A 22,470-nucleotide genomic window follows, 5' to 3' on the forward strand; every position below is an offset into this window, starting at 1 on the left:
TGTGTCAAGCAACTTGGATTTACACTGTGATCATACATTGTTGGTTTTGTAACTTACTGTTGCATTGTTTCTCACTGTTACTGTGCTGTTAAGTCAGGCTCCTCGCACTAAGGAGTTATGCTCACCTCAACAGAGCCACAGTGGGTGGGGTATAATGAGAAGAATGAATGGCAGCAGGATACCCAAACAATTGCTGTATGGAAAGCTAAACTTGGTTAACAAAAAGCAAGGGAGACAAAGGCAACACTTCACGGACACAATAAAACCAAGTCCTAACGACTCTGGGAGTCGGTTACCGAGGATACAGCAGCATAGCAAACTGCTATCAACAAAGGAGAGGTTCTTTTTGAGCAAAAACTTCATAAAGAACAAGTGACATGGGGAGCAATAAATTATCATTATTATTAGTATTACTATTATTATGAGAACAGCCAAACACGACAACCACAAGAGACAGCCCTTTTGTACACACAATGTGGCCAGTGGAGCCTACACTGATCTTTACGGTCATATATGCCCTCATAATGAAAGTTATTATGATGGTACTTGTTAAGCGCTTTTCTATGTGCCAAACACTGTTTTAAGCCCTGGGGAAAATTCAAGTTAATCGGGTTGGACACCGTCCCTTATCTTACAGGGGGCTCACAGTCGAAGCAGCGGGGCTTAGCGGACAGAGCACAGGCCTGGGAGCCAGAAGGGCTTGGGTTCTAATCCAGCTCTACCACTTATCTGCTGTATGACTTGGGCAAGTCACTTCTCTGGGCCTCAGTTCCCTCATCTGTAAAATGGGGACTGAGACTGTGAACCCCATGGGGGACATGGATTGGATCCAACCTGATTACTCTGTGTCTAACCCAAGCGCTTACAACAGTGCCTGGCACATCGTAAGCACTCAACAAATATCACAGGAAAAAAAAAGAGTAGGAGGGACTAGGAGTAGATCATTGTCCCCTACTGGTATTCATTTTGTATAATGATGGCATTTATTAAGCGCTTACTATGTGCAAAGCACTGTTCTAAGCGCTGGGGAGGTTACAAGGTGATCAGGTTGTCCCTCGGGGGGCTCACAGCCTTCATCCCCATTTGACAGGTGAGGTAACTGAGGCCCAGAGAAGTGAAGTGACTTGCCCAAAGTCACACAGCTGACAAGTGGCGGGGCTGGGATTTGAACCCATGACCTCTGACTCCCAAGCCCATGCTCTTTCCACTGAGCCACGCTGCTTCTCTGCAGCGTTTCTGTACAGCGATACAGAAACAGAAACAGAAAACAGAAAAATTACCAATATTTTCAAAATATCTACATCTCTATATATGGATATAGGTCGCCTTTTAGCTCTTGACCCTCAAATGGGACGGGGCCATTTATGTCTAAGCTATTTTTCTTGGAAATTCCCCAGCACCACAAAGGAACAAATTACGCTATTTGAATTTTTTCCAGCTGGGCCCATGAATTACCTAGGTTATGATCCCCTTGTGGGACAGACTGTGTGTAAATTGCCTTTTTTTTTTTCAAACTCACCTCATCACTTAGCACAATGTTCAGCACGGAGTAAGCACTCAATAAGTAAGCTCAGCTTTTCTAATAATAATAATAATGATGATGGCATTTATTAAGTGCTTACTACGTGCAAAGCACTGTTCTAAGCGCTTAGGAGGTTACAAGGTGATCAGGTTGTCCCACGGGGGGCTCACAGTCTTCATCCCCATTTTACAGATGAGGTCACTGAGGCCCAGAGAAGTGACTTGCCCAAAGTCACACAGCTTACAGTGCAGGACTGACATCCCAAACCAACCCCGTATTAGGGAGGACTTGCACTACCGAGCGCCTTCAAACCGGTGCCACGCCGATCGGTTTCTTCTGCCATCACATCACAGGCTATCCAGTACTACACACGTGCTGTCCCAAGGACCATCCTTCACATTCCCTAACCATCACCCTACCAAAACAGATAGTAAAATCACCACCGTATATCTGAAGTCTTCCATGTTAAGTGCTCATGCAAACACAAGTTTATCAGACATAGGCCCTGTCCCATATGAGGCTCACGGTATATGGGCAAGGGAAAGCAGAAATTTAATCCCCTTTTCACAGATGAATATACTATGACACCTCACCTTCCAGTATTCTACCAGTCTCGGCTACTGGAGGGAAAGTCAAGAGAGGCATACCCATTCCATTCCCAGCTTGGCCAGTGGCCAGTGAGCGGAAGGCAATCCGCTACAAGTCAAAAACTCACCTGTGCTGGGCAGCAGCAGCGTGGGAGAGAGTAGAGGGCGGAGACTCAAGTTAAGTGCACGGAAGGAGGCAACTGTAAACCATTTCCATATTCTCATGAAGAAAACTCTACTGATACCCTACCGGAACAATCTCAGAAGGAAGGGGGGGCGTTCTGGGGGAGATGTGGCCATGGAGTCGCTATGGGTCGGAAACGACTCGACGGCATAAGACAATTCTGTGATGCAGAGAGGTTGTGAATAGCATATGGTCACATGGCAGGCCAGCGGCAGAACCTGGGCCTCCAGATTCCCGCCCTTATGTTTTTTTAAACTAAGCTACATTGCCTTGACATGGTAGGAAGAACTAAAGTACCATAACTACTCATGTCTTGCCTAATCGTACTATAGTGATTATACCCTGTGTAAAAATAACCCCATAGCAGCCAAGGGGTCCAGGAGGATGGAAAAGAGGGAAGGGTGTTCCCTAAAGCAATTCTTCCCTCCATCACCCTCCTCTCCCCCATCCCCCACAATTCCATAATCTACTTAAAGACTCTGGCGATGACCCTGGGAAACGTTGCTCCTCCAGAGAAAACAAAAAAAAAAAGCATTTCAAGAGCTGACACACAGGCATAAATTGAGAAAGGAAGGGGGATGGGTCCCACCTGAGCTACCGTCTCTGAATCTAGAGTTGGGGCTACAAAGAAAGCAAAAAGCCAGGGAGGTATTAATGATGAAACGATAATATTAATTACAACAATAAGGTGAAGTGGTGAAAGAAGGAAACGAGGATTTCCAAGGAAGCAGATGGAAGAAGAAAGCACAAGGCGATAGAGGAGGTTGAGCTAATAAATAGGAGCTGGCTTTCCAGTTTCTGTCTCCATAAAAACTTCAACCTCTCTTAGGACCTGCAACAATTTTCCTCAAGAGGAGCGCGGGGAGATTCCTCCCTTGCTAAACACGCCCTAAAATGAGGGAGTCAATTCTCTTTCTTCCCCAGCTGCACTGCTCCTAGTATACATTTTGGAAAGGATGGTACTTACCCCTGCCTCTCGAAGGGAAGCTCCAGAACGACTGTCTTGGGTCCAGAGAGGCAGTGGAAAAGGCCTGCAGTTGGTCTGGCGACCAGCATGGAGTAGTGGTGAATCTCTCTTCAGCACCAGTAACTCCAGGGATTGGAGGGAACTGAGGCTGGGCTGCTGGGACTACAGGGTTAAATCACTAAAGGGTGAAGAAGCAGGAGTCCTGAGGGTTCAAATTCTTACGGTCTCTCTAGCCTGAGTAGCCTCTGTGCTCTAGTCCCAATCCTCTAAGAGTGAACAGGACACCACAGATACGGCCAACACAACACCCTGGGTAAATCGAAATCCGAGGGAGCAATATGAGGCGCAAATTCTTATTAAATGATATCACTCCTACAGACTACACTAACTCCCCCAAATTTCTGGCCTCCAAAACAAGCAACTCTTCTAGATACGGTGAACATACCTACTGAAAGAGAGGATTTCAGTGGGAAACTTGCTCCTCTGAAAAGCAAGTGGAGATTATTTTCTTGAAACCCAAAGGATTCTAAAGGGGTGGTTCCTTTTCCCTATAAAGTATTGTGTGATAACCTTCTCATTCAACAAAAGAAACTAAATTGAAATGCTTCCTTGCTGTTGCCATCCCAACCTGGGATTTAAAAATTCAATCATACACAAAACAAACATGAAGAAAAACAAATATTTCCACTTCTCAAGATACAATTTACGGTAAGGAAAAACAAAGTCATCTTTCACTTTTAACCCAATACTGAAATAACCAAAAAGAGGTTTCTTTAAAAAAAAAAAAGTATCAATTTTAAGATCATCTTTCCATAAATACAAATTTGGGCAATTTGTAATGTCTACAAATCTAGATATAAAAACTAAACTACACAACCCTGAGGAAAATTTCGCTGTGACATTAACTTGAAAGACATAAAAAACAGTCAGAATATGAGGGATTAGAAGCAATTACCTAAATTTAGTTATATTATACTGATCTTGGGCATGATTATCTACAACCGCTGCTTGTACCATTTACAAATTCAAAACTCAATTGGGTAATATCTGGGGTATTTTAGCTTAGGGGAAATCTGGATATTAGTTATGAAGACATGTGGAAATCTAATATACAAAGTCACGAAATGTGTAAATACAGCTAATTACGTGAAAAACATCTTTTGGATTATTTCTGATTTTACGCTACTTTTACCTCCCACTGCCATCCATTACAGAGTTAACAGGAACATTTTATCTAAGAGTTAAATTCCAAGTAGCTGGGTTAAAAGTCTCTTCTGGTTAATCTTCCACTTCTGATTAATACAATCAACAGCTTTGTTTTATCAAAATTTCAACCTCCTACTCCATCAAAACTTTAATTCTGCCTGCTAATTAGCAACACTGGAGAAATCTCAGATTTCCCTTTCCTCCTTTCTTCTTCTTTCTGCCTTTCGGAGGAAGGAAAATAGGCAAATGCCTGGCACCAATAAGGGAGGAAGAGGAGAAACCCAACGTTTAGTAATCCACAAACTGGATACGGGCTCTGAATAATGAGCCCAATGGGGTTAACGAACCTAAATCACGGTATGCCTTTTGGAAACCCTCCAAAACTGATGAACAAAGCACCTTGCATTCTTTGTGCATTCTCTATGGGCATGGACAATTCAGAAAACTCCAGAAATTTTAACTAGCGGGGAGTTACTAACTGCCGAGCCAGCAGGTCTTGAAAAAAAAAATGAAGAATGCGATTTAACAAATATGCTCCAAACACATGCATGCACACACCCACACACACACGCACACCCTAGAGTGTGTTTAAATAACTTTCTACTTTAAACTGAATTATATTGGCAGGACTAGATAAACCACATTACTTTACAACATTGCTCATGTGTAGACGAGATTTATTTTCCGGGAGTTTAGAATTGAGAAACTTGAGGTTACTGCTACACTCTGAGGACTTAGAGTTAAATCTTAATTTGGATTATGGTGCCACTGCCTTGGGCTTTAACAGAACACAGCTAAACTTCTGAAAACTCACTGCGCGAAAAGAAATCAAAAGCAGAATTCATGGTTACCATGGTTACACATACTCTTTGTTGTGTTTCAATGCCACATGATCTGATTCAAAGTAATACACATCAGGATCATCATCCTCCTCTTCTGCAATTTGCAGGTTGGCACTCTCTTTGGCAGATGGCAAATATCCAGTATTGAGCCTTGCCTCCGAGGGTGGCTTAGTAAGTCCATCGCTTGCATAATTTCCAGAGTCACAACACATCCCCTTTTCAGTCCGCACTTCCGCAGAGCCTAAAGGAGACCCATTGACAGTAACACTTACGTTCTTTTCAGTGGGAGGAGGGGGCGCCTCCTCGATCTGTCCATTTTCTCTACAGGGAGAGTTGGTTTTCGTGGGGCTGCCCCTGGTCGGGGCGGCCCTGCGGGGGGGAAGTTCTCAGGGTGTAGCGGTGGGGCTCTGGAGGTTCTGCCAGAGACGCCACGGGAGCCGAACCGCCGCCGTCCAGGACACAAGGGGATTCCGGTTCTCCTGAGATGGGGCTGCTACTACTAGCGCGGTGGCTGGCGTTCGGGGTGCTGCTGGGGTTTCCAGCACACGGGTCCTTGGAGGCACCGCTGTCTCCCACCACGTCTACTTCCTCCTCAGAATCCCGTACGGCTGACTGAGTTTCAGCCAGGGGCACTGCTGCCGGCACGGCTGCCGGCAGACTGGAAGCTTCCTCGGGCAGGCAGTCAGCTACTACTACTACTTTATGGTCCTCTAACTTGACCTGCACTTGTGAATCCGTGCAAGGCACACTGTGGTCTACGACACCGTCCTCCTTCCTGTTTTCGGGCAACGGTGAGGAACGGCCACCCGGATCCCCATTTTCCGCCACCGGCTTGCCCTGCGGGACACGGGGGTCGGCGTGATCTCGATCGGCGTTCCCCTCCGGCTGACCGCCGTCGCGGTTCAGGACGGCGGAACCGTCGTCCTCGACGCCGTTGACAGCCGGGCGGCCGGCGACGTCTTCCACCACTCTGGCCGAGTTGGGCAGCCCTTCCTCACAGGTGTCGGTCTTTTTAATTTCCCTTTTGTCACAATCATCCAGTATAAGACATCGGCAAGCTCTTTTAGTCCCCCGGGGTTCGGCATCATTGTCCAATCCTGAGCTTTTCTGCTCTGACTCTCTGTCTGCCTTCACAGGCGACTCTTCTTCGGAGCTGTTGGGCGGCTCAGAACGTAGGCAGCGCTTGATGCGCTTGAAGACTGGGGAGACGGGTTCCGTTGGCCTCTTGTCACAACACTCTACGCTCTGCTTTTCCGCGTTATCCTTCTCGGAAGAGGACAGTCCTCTTTTCCTAGGGCTTACCCACGATTCCCGAGTACCCTGCTGTTTGAGCTCGGTGGTCCGTCCGCTGTTATTTCCTTTCGGCGCTTGCACAGACTCCGGTCTCTTCTTTGGTGATCTTGATCGCACTTGAGAATGCGGAGAGACTTCTTCGGGATGAGCAATGCTACGATTCCTTAAGGTTCTACCACAAAAGTTTTCATCCAAGCCATTTAACCCCACTGTTGATCTTGTAACACGAGTAGATCGAGAAGCAGCCATACTATGGCAAGTCCCTAAAATATGTTCATCATGATCCACTCATTGGGAAACCTTCAAAAATGTAAACAATGAGAAAAAGTAATAGTTAATATACCTGCAACAAAAATTATAGGTATAACTTTAACACAAAGCCAGAGGCTACAGGATACTAGTTTTAATTATTCATGTTTCCAACTAGGCATAACTAAATGGATTCCAACCACCAAAAATGTACTTTCTCTTCCCCTTTTCTTTATCTCTACGGCAGAATTTCACATACCAATCAAGGTTAATAAAACACTCCTCCGTATCATTTCCTCTGGGTTTGTTTTTACAAAATACATTATATAAAGACAAGATTATAATCAAAACTGTTTTGCAACCCAGCCTTAAGGTATGCACAATTCAATGAGCAAGGGACCAAATAGAGTTAAAACTTTTTAATTAAAAAACCCACAAACCTAGGCAGGAAAACAGCTTAGACGTGAACCCCAAGTGGGACAGGGACCATGTCCAACCTGATTAATTTGCATCTACCTCAACACTTGGAACAGTGCTTGACATAAAGCAAGCACTGAAACACAGTAACAATAATTAAAATAAAAGTCTTCATGCGCCCCTTGGTTCGACTTTAAAATCTGAATTCCATAAGAACAGAAAAATATAAAAAGGGCAAATGTTCAAGGAAACCAAGTTGCATTTGGGCAAGGTTTTGCTCATGGAATCTGCACTACCAAAAGCAAATATGCGTAAATGCACATCGAGATCATACTCATGGCAATCTGATTATGTACCACTAAGGTTTGTAATTCAATCATTTCTCATCAAATTAACAAGGTATTAGCTCCACCGAGGACGAATTTTAAATATCAAGACTAATGAAGGACTCATCAATAGTCGATTATCTCAGCTCCAAAGCGGGCTGTAGAATTTGGCCGTTGGCATTCCTCCCCACTGTCCCCTCCCAGTCTTCGTCGAAGGGAACCAAAATTCTGCCCACGTTTTCAATGGGGTATTAGGCTCCTGGACTCGCAATCTTTATATAAAAGGTAAAATCAGGAGAAATACACTTATGTACCAAAAGCCAGCAGATCCCTCCAAAGTTATGCTACTAAAGCAATTCTATATAAATTATTCAAATATTCCACTCCACTCGGTGTAGGATCCCTTACATTCCCCAACCATCTCTGACAGTCTGCGTACCACTCACGGCAAACATTAAAACAGCTAAATTCCACTCTAGAAATGGCAGGATCAAAACAGTGCACGAAGTATTCTCCACAGATCCCTTTCCCAAGCTTTGACAATGATCAATAACTATGAAATGATGCTACTAGACAGGAAGGTGTGATTAAATCAAATAGTGCATTCTGCTTCTGTTCTCTGAACGGCTAAGGAGTAATGACACCCCACAACTGGGCAAGGGCCTATTAAACACAGACTTAATGGCCTACCTTAAATACATATTTATTTCTTTTCATGTTTAAGGCTATGAAGGAAGTTATGACCTGAAGCTTTCATAATGCTCAAACTAAACGTGTCCAAAACAGAACTCCTTATCTTCCCACTCAAATCCTGTCTTACCCCTGTCTTCACTCTCCTCCTTAACTCACAAACCCATAACCTTGGATTATCCTCAACTCATCTCTGGAAAACCCACAGTCAATCTGTCTGCAAACCTTAGTGGTTCTACCTTCACAGCATCACTAAGATCCACTCTTTCCTCTCCATCCAAATTACTACCACATTAATCCAAGCACTTATTCCTATCCCACCTTAATCACTGCATCTGCCTCCTTGCTGACCACTCTGCCCCCCGTTTCTCCCCATTCCAGGCCAATCAATCCAAGAATCGTATCTGAGTGCTTTCTGTGTGCAGAGCACTGTACTAAGCATTTGGGAGAATATACTAGAACAATATAACAGACATATTCCCTGCTTATGACAAGCTTAGTCTTAGAGGCCATACTTCATTCTGCTGTTCAAATAATTTTTCCAAGAAACCGTTCGGTCCATGTCTCCCCGCTCCTCAAGAATCTCCAGTGTGTTGCCCATCCACCCCCGCAGCAAACAAAAACTCCTTACCATCAGCTTTAAAACGCTCAATCAACTCACTCACTCCCACCTTACCTCACTAGTCTATTAGTGCCCAGCCCTCATACTTTGCTCAAGAGTCAGCTTACTATGACTCAATTTTAAAAAAATTTTTTACGGTATTTATTAAGTGCTTACTATGTGTCAAGCACTTTTCTACACATTAGGGTAGACTAGGCCGGATTCAGTGCCTGTCCTATATGGGGCTGCTCACATTCTATGTAGGAGGGAGAACAGATACTGAATTCTCATTTTGGCCAACATCCCACAAGCAGGCAAGTGGCAGAGCCAGGATTAGAACCCAGGTTATCTTGCTCCCACTAGACCATGCTGTTTCTCAATCTTTCTCACCCCCTGACCACTTTCCCATGTCCTACTTCTAGCCTGGAACTCCGTCCCGCTCCGTATATGCCAGACCACCACTCTCCTCACCTTCAAAGCCTTATTAAGGTCATATCACCTCCAAAAGGCCTTCCCTGATTAAGCCCTCTTTTCCCCAATTCCCTCTGCCTGCTGCAACACCTTTGAACTTGGATCTTTTCCTTTTAATCACTTGATATTCACCCAACCCTCAGCCCCATGGCACTTATGTACATATCTAATTTATTTTTTATGTTGTCTATGCCCCCCGAGACTGTAACCTCATTGTGGGCAGGGAATGCGTCTACCGATTCTGTTTTGTACTCTCCCAAGCCACAGCACAGTACTCTGCGCACAGTAAGTGATCAAGCAATCAGTGCTTGATAATTTTCTTTAAATCCCATAGACTTGGGGGGGGATGGAAAAGAATACACAGACATATAATATCCACTATAATATCCAAAATACCAATGACTTCTTACCAACTCAATTACCAAATTACCTAAGTGGATGTGAGCTTTGCTGCCTGTCATCCTGTATTCTTGGTGTAACAGAAGGCAAAATTCAAAAATGGAAACATATTCACATGCCTTTGCCCAATATTCTATTTTATGGTTCTGAGGATAATGGTGTCAACTGCCCAACACCTGGGATGAAAGACAGAAAACATTTTCGGACACCTTAAAGAAGGTTCTGGGATTCCAGCGGAGAGAAGGGACGTGGAGGGGGCATGGAAAAGTTTCTGCCTACTTTCCAATGAAGTTTCTGATTTGCTGGTGTAAGAGTGTCTGCCAGCGCACAGAAGATAGTCCTCCAACTCTTTTCAGCCACACCTCTCCATATCAGCTGATGGGAGGCATGAACAGAGAAGTCGAGCCAGGCCCAAAAGTGCTCACCGATTCCATGGCTTCATGTGGAGCCCGTTGGGAGGGCTCCTGAGGGATGCACTCTCCCCATGAGGCATCCATTAGCTGCCCACGGAGGGGAGGAAAACTGGAAGTTTAGCTCAGTCAAACAAGTTGGAACCTTACCCCAACTGACCTCAATTTTAAGCTCAACTTTCTTCATTCCCCCCTGTGCTACTCACCACATCCTTCTATTTGCTCCTCCAATGCCTTTCACCTCTACTTTATATCTCACCCCCATAATTCCTTGAAAATCATCTAACTGCCTCTAATTTCTTCTTTCCCAATTTTATCTCTACCTCTTTCCAGACTGGGACAATATTCTAGAGAGATGGGGGGACAGCAGAACTGATTACATGTTTCCATCCTTAATGCAGGCATTTCAGCAAGCTCTGCAAACACTAAGCTGGTAGGTATTAGTCCAGGGAATAGGAACAAGGCCAAAAATAACTCTTAGGCCACTAGGAATGCTTATCTATGGAAACATGACTCCAACGGCAGTCTTTATAACCGAGAAATAGAGAGGGGAGAATCAGCAAAGAGCAGGCTGCTTAAGACACTATCTAGAACCGTCTTAACCCCAAACAAGGAGGGCTTTTTTTGCCTTTTTAAAGATGTTAATTCTCGAGGGCAAAAATATTTTCTACATCAGAGCCAAAATAATTATAGTAATGATGATGATATGATAATAGTGTTTAAGTACTTACTAAGACCTCAGGCTCAAAATCTAGGTAGGAGGGAGAACAGGTATTGAGTCCCCATTTTACAGGTGAGGAAAATGAGGCACAGAGAAGTTAAGTGACTTGCTCACAGTCACAGAGCAGTTAAGTGGCAGAGCAAGAATTAGAATCCAGGTCCTCGGACTCCCAAGCCTGTGTTCTTTCTTCTAGGCCATGCTGTTCCTCAATAATAATAATGATGGCATTTGTTAAGTGCTTACTATGTGCAAAGCACTGTTCTAAGCGCTGGTCTACCTTTAATTTAATAAAGCCAAAGGTTAAGATCACCCAAGAAATCTACCTTTGGAACCATTCCTCAATGCCTCAATTTCTTCATTCCTAAAATGGGGATTCAATACCCATTCTCCCTCCTACTTAGAACTGGAGCCCAATATGGGACAGGGACAGTGTCCAACTTGATTAACTTGTATCAATCAATCAGTGGCATTTATTGAGCACTGAGTGTGCAGAGCACCGCACTTGGAAGAATACAATCCAACAGAGTTGGTAGGCACATTCCTGGCCCACAAAGAGCATTATAGTCTATCTACCCCAAAGCTTAGAACAGTGTTTGGCATGTATAAGTGCTTCACAAATATTATAATTTAACCTATTAACTTTCAATGAAAATGGTAGTTCCATGAACCAAATTATTTTCTCATCGGATTCCATCCTCTATCATTGCAAAACTAAAAATTATAACCCATCACTAAGATGCAACATGCGAGTAAAGTGACTAACCACCTTTGACATTGAAATTTTAGATGGGAAGACTATTTTTTATTGAATACTTTGTATAATTCTAGAATTCTAAAAGAGATTTATGAGGTTATAATATATGGCACTCAAATACCATTAGACTAACCATGGATTGACCTTCTCCTCCCTCTGAGCTGGCACTTCACTTTCCAGTGCTTACCTTACCATAATGCATGGCTTTGCCAAATCCCGTTCTCTTTTCTATGCCAAACAACATATATACCCGGAATAATAGGTGGCAGTGAGCCAGGTAAGGACTCCGATTCTCTTGACTCTTGGTGCTTTCACTTCCAGAAATAAATGAGGACTGGAACCTTTGGTTCTAACCTCCTACAAACCTCTAAACTGGCCCACCATGCGTACCCACGATGGCAGGCCAAAGAAGAACATAGATAAATAAACCTAAGACACTTACGACTAACTGTGAGCAGAATGCTAAAAACACTATCAGGAAAATGGGCTAATCCTGAAAAACAATTTTTCCAACTAAACGAACCTCTTGCAACAGGATTACAGAAAGCCTGGTCCTTTGGAACTTGCCCCTCACCCGCCCTCCTCCCCTCAGTTAAAGCTCCTTTTATACATTACTCAGAACACATAACAATAATAATAATAATAATAATAACAACAACAATAATAATAATGACATTTATTAAGCACTTACTATGTGCAAAGCACTGTTCTAAGTGCTGGGGAGGTTACAAGGTGATCAGGTTGCCCCCACGGGGGGCTCACAGTTTTAATCCCCATTTTTACAGATGAGGGAATTGAGGCACAGAGACGTGACTTACCCCAAGTCACACAGCTGACAATTGGAGGAGCTGGGATTTGAATCCATGACCTCTGACTCCAAAGCCCGGGCTCTTTCCACTGAGCCACGCTGCTTCTTCTTCTTCTACTCAAGCATCTCTCTAACACCACCACCCTCCTGACACTAGGGAATGGAGCTCCCCACGGGCTGGGGGGGCAACTGCTAGTCCCAAGGGGCCAGAATACCCCAGCCTGGGTCAGTACAAAGCCAAAGCCCCCTGAAGGTGATGGGCGGGCGGCAGGCTCCTGAGAAGCAGCGTGGCTCAAGTGGAAAGAGCACGGGCTTTGGAGTCGGAGGTCGTGGGTTCGAATCCCGGCTCCGCCACATGTCTGCTGCGTGACCTTGGGCAAGTCACTTAACTTCTCTGGGCCTCAGTGACCTCATCTGTAAAATGGGGATGAAGACTGTGAGCCCCCCGTGGGACAACCTGATCACCTTGTAACAGCCCCAGAGCTTAGAACAGTGCTTTGCACATAGTAAGCGCTTAATCAATGCTATCATTATTATTATTATTATTATTATCATTACCCCTTGGGGCCTCACAATGTTGTTGCTGAGCCAGCTGATATCTGGGACAAATCCTCCATCCCTCCCTAGGAGTCCCTTGGGGCACCTGTGAATCAGCAACGATGCCCACACAAGGGAATGGGCTCTTGGTCCCTGATGGCTGGGTCTACTAGGTGCCCTCCGACAGCTTCCGAGTTACCAGGCGCTGCCAAGGAGCTACTGAGTCCCGGGCTTAGCCGGCCACAGGCGCTGACCTGCTGAGCCTCGTTGGGATCTCAAAGTCCCCAGCCTAGGCAAGACTTTACTAGGTAAGAGAGAAGCACCGCGCTAGTTAACACAGACTGGGTTAACTTTCCCATCTTAGGGCTCTAACTAGTAAGTGCCCATACTAATGAATTAGATAATATAATTCAGATCCTGGGGGAGGGGAACATCCACCCTCTTGTAATTAATTAAAATCTGGTAATTAAAATTTTACCCTAAAATACAATGCAAAGGGTGTCATTTTCGGTTAGGATTGGTCCAAAAGAGTAAGAGTGGTTTGAAAAGGCAAAAATTTCAAGCCCATGTAACCCACACCCAAGTTTTCTCACTGCAAATATCTATACAAAAAACAACAAAAAAAGCCTATTTTTGAAGATCAGTGCTGTTTGAAGGTTTCTCAAATGCAACACTTCAGCCCCCCGATAATCAAATCGCGCCACAATGTATCAGTGCTTCAACACCAGATATTAATTCATATTTCATGAGAACAATATTTCCAACATAAAAATGACTGACATACAAGCTCAAGTCATTTTACGTTATCCCTAATAACAGCAATTCCAGAAAGAGAATGAGGTTTATATAATTTATATGAACTTGTAGTACAGAACATAGACTTTTTTAAGGTATTTATTACTACGTCCTAAGCCCTAAGGTAGACACAAGACGATCAGGCCCAGCCCTGTCCCACTCTGGGATCACAATCTAAGAGGGTGGGAGAGCGAGGTACCTTATCCCCATCTTACACAGGAGGAAACTACTTGTCCAAGGTTACATGGCCAGTAGCAGAGCTGGGATTAGAGCCCAGGCTTCTTGACTCCCGGTCCTGTGTTCCTTCCACTGTAATTGTCCTATTTCAAAAGACGCTGCTGCTTAGTTGATAATTACTTTTGTGCTCTGATATGAAAGAAGTGAAAACTGAGTGACAAATAAGTGACTTCCACACACTGCTCTTCAGAAAACACTGCCCCTTTGGTTGCTGCTGCTTCTCGATTTAGTTCTGTTTTCAGCTGAAACCTTTGCTCAAAAACTGCTGAAAACAACACCAGGTTCCGCAAGAGGCTGTCACGTCACATCACAACCTGATTTGACCTGTGTACATAAATGTGCTGGACTGAGTTTTGGAAATCCTGCTACTGGTCCTGTAGAACGAGCACTGCTCTGGGGAATAAAGAGACCTGAGCTGGAGACCTAGTTCTGCCTCCAGAGCTGAGCTATTATCAGTGGTGAAGTCTTCTGACCAAAGAACCTTGTTGGGCACACCACGAGATGGGCAGGCCCTGCAGAATCCGGACAAAGAGCTGGCTAGCGTGGGCAGAGAAAACCAAGACTATCATCCCTTCTACGGTAATAATAATAATAATAATGATGGTATTTGTTAAGCACTTACAATGCCCAGGCACTGTGCCAACCACTTGCCAAGTCAAGTCACCACGCTGTGGTTACTTGGGCCACAAATGGGTCCTGCGTGTGTTTTCTAAAACAAACAATGTTTTCTAAAACAAACAAAACACCTACTGTGGGGGTACTTTGCAATGTGCTGGACCCATGTCCAACGACTCACATTTGTTGCCCTCTGTGCCCCAGAAGAAATATGACTGGCAGGGATAAGACAGTTTAAGTAATTTGCATAAGCCATGAATAAACAATAATTATTCATTCATTCATTCAATCACATTTATTGAGCACTTACAGCGTGCAGAGCACTGTACTAAGCACTTGGAAAGTACAATTCGGCAACAGAGACAGTCCCTACCCAACATCAGGCTCACAGTCTATGTGCATAACTATTCATTATTCTATCTGTTAAATGCTTAGTATGTGGCAAGCACTGAACTAAACACTGGGGTAGATACAAAACAATTGGGTCAGATCTAGTCCTTGTCCCATATGATGATGATGATGGCATTTATTAAGTGTTTACTATGTGCAAAGCACTGTTCTAAATGCTGAAGAGGTTACAAGGTGATCAGGTTGTCCCACGGGGGGCTCACAGTCTTAATCCCCATTTTACAGATGAGGGAACTGAGGCACAGAGAAGTTAAGTGACTTGCCCAAAATCACACAGCTGACAAGCGGTGGAGCCGGGACTTGAACCCATGACCTGTGACTCCAAAGCCCGTGCTCTTTCCACTGAGCCACGGATGAGGCTCACCGTCTAAGTCGGAGGAAGACTTAGTCTTAATCTTAATCGCCATTATACAGATGAGGAAACTGAGGCCCTGAAAATGTAAGTGACTTACCCAAGGTCACAGAGCGGGCAAGTGGCATAGCTGGGCTTAAGAAGCCAAGTCCACTGACCCCCAGACCTCTGCAATCTCTACTTGGCCACACTGTTTCCCAATATCACTATAATCAATTCCTTCATATGGGTTCTCAGAAAGTCTCAAAACTGAGGCTCATCTATTATTCCCAAAGGGAGAAACCAGCACGTGTTTTGGTCGTGACATGACCAAAAGTGATGAAAAGGATGTAGAAATAAGAACCCATAAAAAATCAATTTCACACTTACACTACCTAGCATGATTTCAGTTCCACCAGTTGGTTTTCTTTTTTTCTCACCACCGTAGAGATGTTATAAAACAATTTCCAAATTATCTGGCAGGCAGATCAGTGACTCAGCCCTCTGATGTCTTTCTCAGCAAAGTTCAATCAATTATTAGTATGCAATGTGCTGTGTGTAAAAGTGCTTCGTCTTGCATAATTTCCCACGAAGTCTCAATAGATTTGCAAGCATTTTCCACGTGTTACAATAACAAAGCAAGAAAATAAAAATAGCAGGGGGGGTGGGGGGGTAGAAATGTGGACAGAGATAGAAATGGGGAAGCCAAGTATCCAACTAACTATATGACAGTAAAAGCAGGAGGCTGAAGCAAAACAAAAGGTCAGCAAAAGAGGCATGCATAAGCAAGCAAAAACAAAGAACAAATGCTATAAAATAGGCCTGAAAGGAAGGCACCTGAATGGCAAAGGTGGCAGAGCCAGAAACACAAAAGCAAAGCAAGACACCAAGTTTGCCCTTATAGAAGGCATATGGTACCTCCTCATCTGGATTACACATGTAAGATAAAAAGCTACAGCAAGAAGCAATGTAGCCTAGTGAATAGAGCACAGGCATAGGAGTCAGAAGGACGTGGGTTCTAATTCCAGCTCTGCCAATTGTCTGCTGCACGACCTTAGGCAAGTCACTTAGCTTCTCTGCCTCAGCTGCCTCATCGGTAAAATGGTGATCGAGACTGGGAGCCCAATGTGGGACAGGGCCTGTGATCATCTCAATTACCTTGTACCCACCCCAGCGCTTAGTTCACCTGGCACCTAGTAAAGGCTTAACAAATATCACAATCATTACGCAGTAATCAGGACGGGCTATATCAATCAATGGTAGGCACTGAGTGCTTACTGAGAATACAATACGTTTGTTAGACAGGATCCCTGTCCGCAAGTGATCTAAAGAAGGAGCCAGGCATCAAAATAAGTTATAGGTAAGGGAAATGGCAGAGTATAAAAATACATTCGGAAATGTTGTGGTGCTGAGGGCAAGGTGAGTACATACACTTTGATGAAACTGAAAACATCAGGCATGATTTCCCTAAAATCTCTCCTGTTCCTCTTTCATCCTGCCCCTTCTTCAACTCTCCCATCTTTCCAAGGAACATCAAGGGATCTCCTGCTTCCCTTCAAAAATCTACCGCCTTCACCTGCACCTCTAAACCATCCCTTCACACCTGATCAAAACACTTGTCCCATCTCTGACTACTTCAATAGTTCACTTTCCAATGACTTCTTACCCACTGCCGTCAAACATACTGTTGTATCCCCTATCTTCCCTTGACCTCTGGTTATTGCCCCACCTCCCACTCCTCTCCAAACTCAATCGCTCAATTACATTTATTAATAATAATATCTGTTAAGTGCTTATTATGTTCTAAGCACTGTTCTAAGTGCTGGGGTAGATACAAGGTGATCAGGTTGTCCCACGTGGAAATCACAGCTTTAATCCCCATTTTACAGATGAGGTAACAGGCACAGAGAAGTGAAGTGACTTGCCCAAAGTCACACAAGGGACAAGTAGCGGAGCTGGGATTAGAACCCATGACCTCTGACTCCCAAGCCCGGGCTCTTTCCACTAAGCCACGCTGCTTCTCATTTACTGAGTTCCTACTGTGTGCAGAGCACTGTACTAAGCACTTGGGAGAGCACAATGTAACAGAGCTGGTAGACTAGTTCCCTGGCCACACGGTCTAGTCTAGAGGGAGGAAACGGACATTAAAATAAATTACAGATAGGTATATGAGTACTTTTGGGCTGAGGATGGGATGAATATCAAGGCTCACTGGAAAGAGCCCGGGCTTTGGAGTCAGAGGTCATGGGTTCAAATCCCACCTCCGCCGACTGTCAGCTGTGTGACTTTGGGCAAGTCACTTCACTTCTCTGCGCCTCAGTTCCCTCATCTGGAAAATGGGGATTGACTGTGAGTTCCCTGTGGGACAAACTGATCACCTTGTAACCTCCCCAGTGCTTAGAACAGTGCTTTGCACATAGTAAGCGCTTAGTAAATGCTATCAAAAAAAACAAGGGCAATGCAGAAGGGAGAAGGAGCAGGGGAAATGAGGGCACAGAGTAGGGGAAGGTCTCTTAGAAGAGATGTGCCATTTTAACAAAGGTTTGACGGTGGGGAGAGTATTCGTCTGTTGGACATGAAGAGGCAGGGCGTTCCAAGTCATTGTGTCAGAAATGAAGGGGGAGGGTATTCCAGGATGGAGTCAGGATGTGGGTGACGGGTCTGCGGTGTGGGAGGCGAGATCAAAAGACAGTTGAAAGATTTGTTTACACCCTCTCCAATTCTTTCCTTGGCCCCCTCCAATCTGGCTTCGGCTCCAGTCACTCCAGAGGTCACCAATGATCTCCTTCTTGGCAAATCCAACAACCTCTACTCCAACCTAATCCTCCTCAACCTCTCAGCTGCCTCTGGCCCTGTGGACCATCTCCTCCTGGAAAGGTTACCCAACCTTGGCTTCAATGACACGGTCCTCTCCTGGTTCTCCTATCTCTCTGGCTGCTCATTCTCTTTCGTGGGTGACGAAATTCCTGAACTATGGGAGACCCTCGAGGCTTGGTTCTGGAGCCCCTTCTATTCCCCATCGATACGCATTCCTCTGGAGAGCTCGCCCCTTTGGAGAAATCACTCGCTCTGTTTCAACATCATTTTTATGTGGATGACTCCCAAATCTACATCACCAGCCCTGATCTCTCTCCTTCTCTGCAGTTTCGAATTTCCTCCCGCCTTCAGGACATCTCTACTTGGATGACAAGCTGATACCTTAAACTTAATGTATCCAAAAAAGAACTCATCTTCCCACCCAAAATCTGTCCTTGCCCAGCTTTCCCATCATTGTAGTCATTCATTCAATCGTATTTACTGAGCGCTTACTGTGTGAAGAGCACCGTGCTAAGTGCTTGGAAAGTACAATTTGGCAACAGAGACAATCCCTACTCAACAACGGGCTCACAGTCTAGAAGAGGGAGACACACGATAAAACAAAACAAGTAGACAGGCATCCATAGCATTAAAGTAAATAAACAGAATTATAGATTATATACACATCACTAATAAAATAAATAGAATAATAAATATGTACAACTATACACAAGTGCTGTGGGGCAGGGAAGAGGGAGGGAGCAGGGGTGATGGGCGGGGAAAAGGAACAGAGGAAAAGGGGGGCTCAGTCTGGGAAGGCCTCTTGGAGGAGGTGAGCTTTCAGTAGGGCTTTGAAGTGGGGGGGAACTGTACTAGTTTGGTGGATGTGAGGAGGGAGGGCACTCCAGGCCAGAGGTAGGACGTGGGCCAGGGGTTGACAGTGGGACAGATGAGAATGAGGCACAGTGAGGACGTTAGCGGCAGAGGAGCGGAGTGTGCGGGCTGGGCTGTACAAGGATTAGTACAGTACTCTGCACACAGTAAGTGCTCAATAAATACCACTGAATGAAAAGGACAGAAGGGAGGTGAGATAGGAGGGGGCAAGGTGATGGACAGCTTTGAAGCCAACAGTGAGGAGTTTTTTTGCTTCATACGAAGGTTGATAGACAACCCCGGAGATTGTAGACAGCACTGCTATCCTCCCTGTCTCACAAACCCATAACCTTGGCATTATCCTCGACTCATCTCTCTCATCAACCCACATATTCAACCTGTCACCAAATCCTGTCGGTTCTACCTTCACAACAGCACTAAAACCCTCCATTTCTCGTCACCCAAATTGCTTCTATATTGTTCCACACACATATCGTACCCCGCCTTGATTACTGCATCAGCCTCCTTGCTGAACTCCCTACCTGTCTCTCCCTAATCCAGTCCATACTTCACCCTGCTGCCTGAATAATTTTACTAAAGAGCGATTCAGTCCAGGTTTCCCCACTCCTCAAGAACCACCAGTGGTTCTCCATCCACCTCCAAAACAGAAACTCCTTACCACAGACCTCAAAGTACTCCATCACTTTGCCTGCTCCTACCTTATCTCACAGATTTCTCACAACCCAGCATACTCACTCAGCTCCTGTAATGCCAACCTCCTTCCTGTACCTCAATTTCACCTTTCTTCCCGTCGACCTTTCACCCACATCCTGCCTCTGAGCTGGAACTCCCTCCCCCCTCAACACCACCCTCTTAACTGAATTTAATTGTCTCGCTCCCCTGTACCTATGCCAATCTCATACCACAAACATACAGCCATGGATCCCCTCCAAAGTTTGAATCCTCTGCTCGTGCGCCCAAGCTGCAGTGCGCTACTGGTGGAAATCTGGACACCAGGCCGACCTCGATCTCAAGTTCATCTTCATCTGCTTTAATTCTGTTCTGCCATCCACCCAGCAACAATACTTCTCCATCCTTATTCACCTCCATACTCCTGTCCACAACTGCTTCAGAGTTTTTACTCCCTCTGCAAACCCCTTGTCACTGGCATGCCCGGCCTCTCCTCCTCCCCACATATCTCTTGTGCCTAATGACCTGGCCCTATACTTTGTCCATAAAATTAGACGTGGTCCCCCTACAATCTTCCCTGCTGCTCTACAATCCCATTCTTCTCCAGTGTCCCCTACTGGACTCTCCCATCCTTCCCAGTGGCATCACAAAGAGACCTCCTGCCTTCTCACAAATCTTACCCCCTCCACCTATGGTTCTGACCGCAAACCACGTGTCCTCTTGCTTCTTCCCTTCCTATCTTCAACCACTCACTTTTCAAAGGCTGCTTCCCCAATGCCACTACTCCAGCCAACCCTCCTCAGCCTTAAGCCTGTGGACCCCCCTTCTCCTGGAAACATCATCTAAATTTAGCTTCACCAAAACTGTCCTCTCCTCGTTCTCTCCTCTCTCACCTCTCCTTCTCTGCCTATTGCAGGGTTCTCCTCTGCCTCCCACCTTCTAACCGCGGGGGAGCCTCAGGACCGGGTTCTGGGTCGTCTTCTATTCTCACTCCCAGCCTCACGTGGCTTCAACTACCATCGCTACTCAGACGATTCCCACCTATACCTCTCCAGCCCTGACCTCTCTCCTTCTCTACGGTCTTGCATTTCCTCTTGACTCCAGGGCATCTCTACTAGGATGTCAGGCTCACATCTCAAACACATCCAAAACAGAACTCATCTTCCCACCCAAATCCTTTCCAACTCCTAACTTTCCAACCATTGTAGCCACCTTTAACATCCTTCCCACCTCACAAGCCAGTAACTTTGCATTATCCTCAACTCATCTCTCTCATTCAGCCCACAATTAATCGGTCACAAAATTCTATTTGTACTACCTTTACAACAGCTCTGTAACCTGCCCATTTCTCTTCACCCAAACTGCTCCCATGTTGATCTGAGCACTCATTTCCCATCGTGACTATCACATCAGCCTCTTGACTGACCTCCCTGCCCCCTCTCTGCCCGCTCCAGGCAACAATTCATCTTGCTTTCCAGATCATTTTTCTGAAAAACTACTCAGCCCACATCTTCCCACTCCTCAAATACCTCCAATGGTTGCCCAACTGCCTCCACATTAAACAGAAACTCCTCCCCATCGGGTTTAAAGTACTTGATCAGCTCTTCCCTCTTACCTAACCTTGCTGATCTACTAAAACCCAACCTGCACACTCTGCGCCTCTGAACTAACATACTCTGCGCCCCTAAACCAATATACTCACTATACCTCAATTTTGCCTTTCCTAACTCCGACCCCAAGCCCTTGTTCTACCTCAAACCTGGAACTCCATCCCCCTCCACATCCAACAATCACCACTCTCCCACTTTCAAAATCCTCCTATAAATCACATCTATCTGCCCGCTCCTCTGTATCAATTATGAACTTGACTTCCTCACTTAGATAACTCAACCCAGCCCCACAATACTTACGCAAATATTCTTATATTCAACTATTTCCCCTATTCTTATTTCAATATCTGTCTCCCCTGTAGACTGTAAGCTCCTCAGGGGCACGGATAGCGTCCGACAACTCTGTTGAACTTTCCCAAGCATTCAGTAGTTCTCTGAACACAGTACGCCCTTAATAAATACCACTGACTGATTGATTTTCAACATTTCAGCAACTGATGTTCTTACGTTAATATGAACAAGCAGAGCCACAAAGATGGAAAGGGGAACACAGTCAAAGGCTCAGATACACAGAGACATAAAGACATAGACTCAGAGAAACACCGAAACAGGAAACCGAAAGAATGAGATTGGCCAGCGAGGGACAGAGGGGATAGAGAAAGGGAGAGACACAAACAGAAACGAAGCATTTGGATTTGTACCCTCTATTCGCCCCACCCTGAGTCCCCCCAGCATTTAGGTACATAACCACAATGTATTTATATTAATGTCTGTCACCACCTCTAGACTGTAAGCTCATTGTGGGGAGGGAACATGTCTGCCAACTCTGTTGTACAGTACTCTCCCAATCGCATATGACAGTGCTCTGTACATAAGCACTCAATGAATACCACTGATGATGATCATACCAATTCTATTGCACTGTACTCTTCCAGGCGCTTTGTATAGTGTTCTACACAGAGTAAGCTCTTTATAAATATGATTGATTGATCAATCAGGTGCTGGGCAGTAGCAGTGGAGCTGATTAATCAGCAGGCATACTAACTATCCACAGTGCTCTAGGCACATGGGACAGCCAAAAGGTCTACCATAGTGTGGCCCAAAATGATGCAAGAGGCAGGTCTGAAGTGG

The 22,470-nt window shown here is 45.1% G+C and overlaps 1 protein-coding gene across 1 annotated transcript in view; it reads right to left on the reverse strand.

Moving 5' to 3' along the window:
- Nucleotides 1-22,470, reverse strand: part of ZZZ3 (zinc finger ZZ-type containing 3) — a 125,962-nt gene that overhangs the window by 50,525 nt on the left and 52,967 nt on the right. Inside the window, 2 exon segments of the mRNA XM_038744960.1 lie at nucleotides 5,333-5,685; nucleotides 5,687-6,901. Of these exon segments, the coding sequence (XP_038600888.1) occupies nucleotides 5,333-5,685; nucleotides 5,687-6,850 (1,517 nt within the window). The 5' untranslated portion in view covers nucleotides 6,851-6,901.

The sequence above is a fragment of the Tachyglossus aculeatus genome, chromosome 4, assembly GCF_015852505.1.
Source record: "Tachyglossus aculeatus isolate mTacAcu1 chromosome 4, mTacAcu1.pri, whole genome shotgun sequence".
Classification (NCBI taxonomy): Eukaryota; Metazoa; Chordata; class Mammalia; order Monotremata; family Tachyglossidae; genus Tachyglossus; species Tachyglossus aculeatus.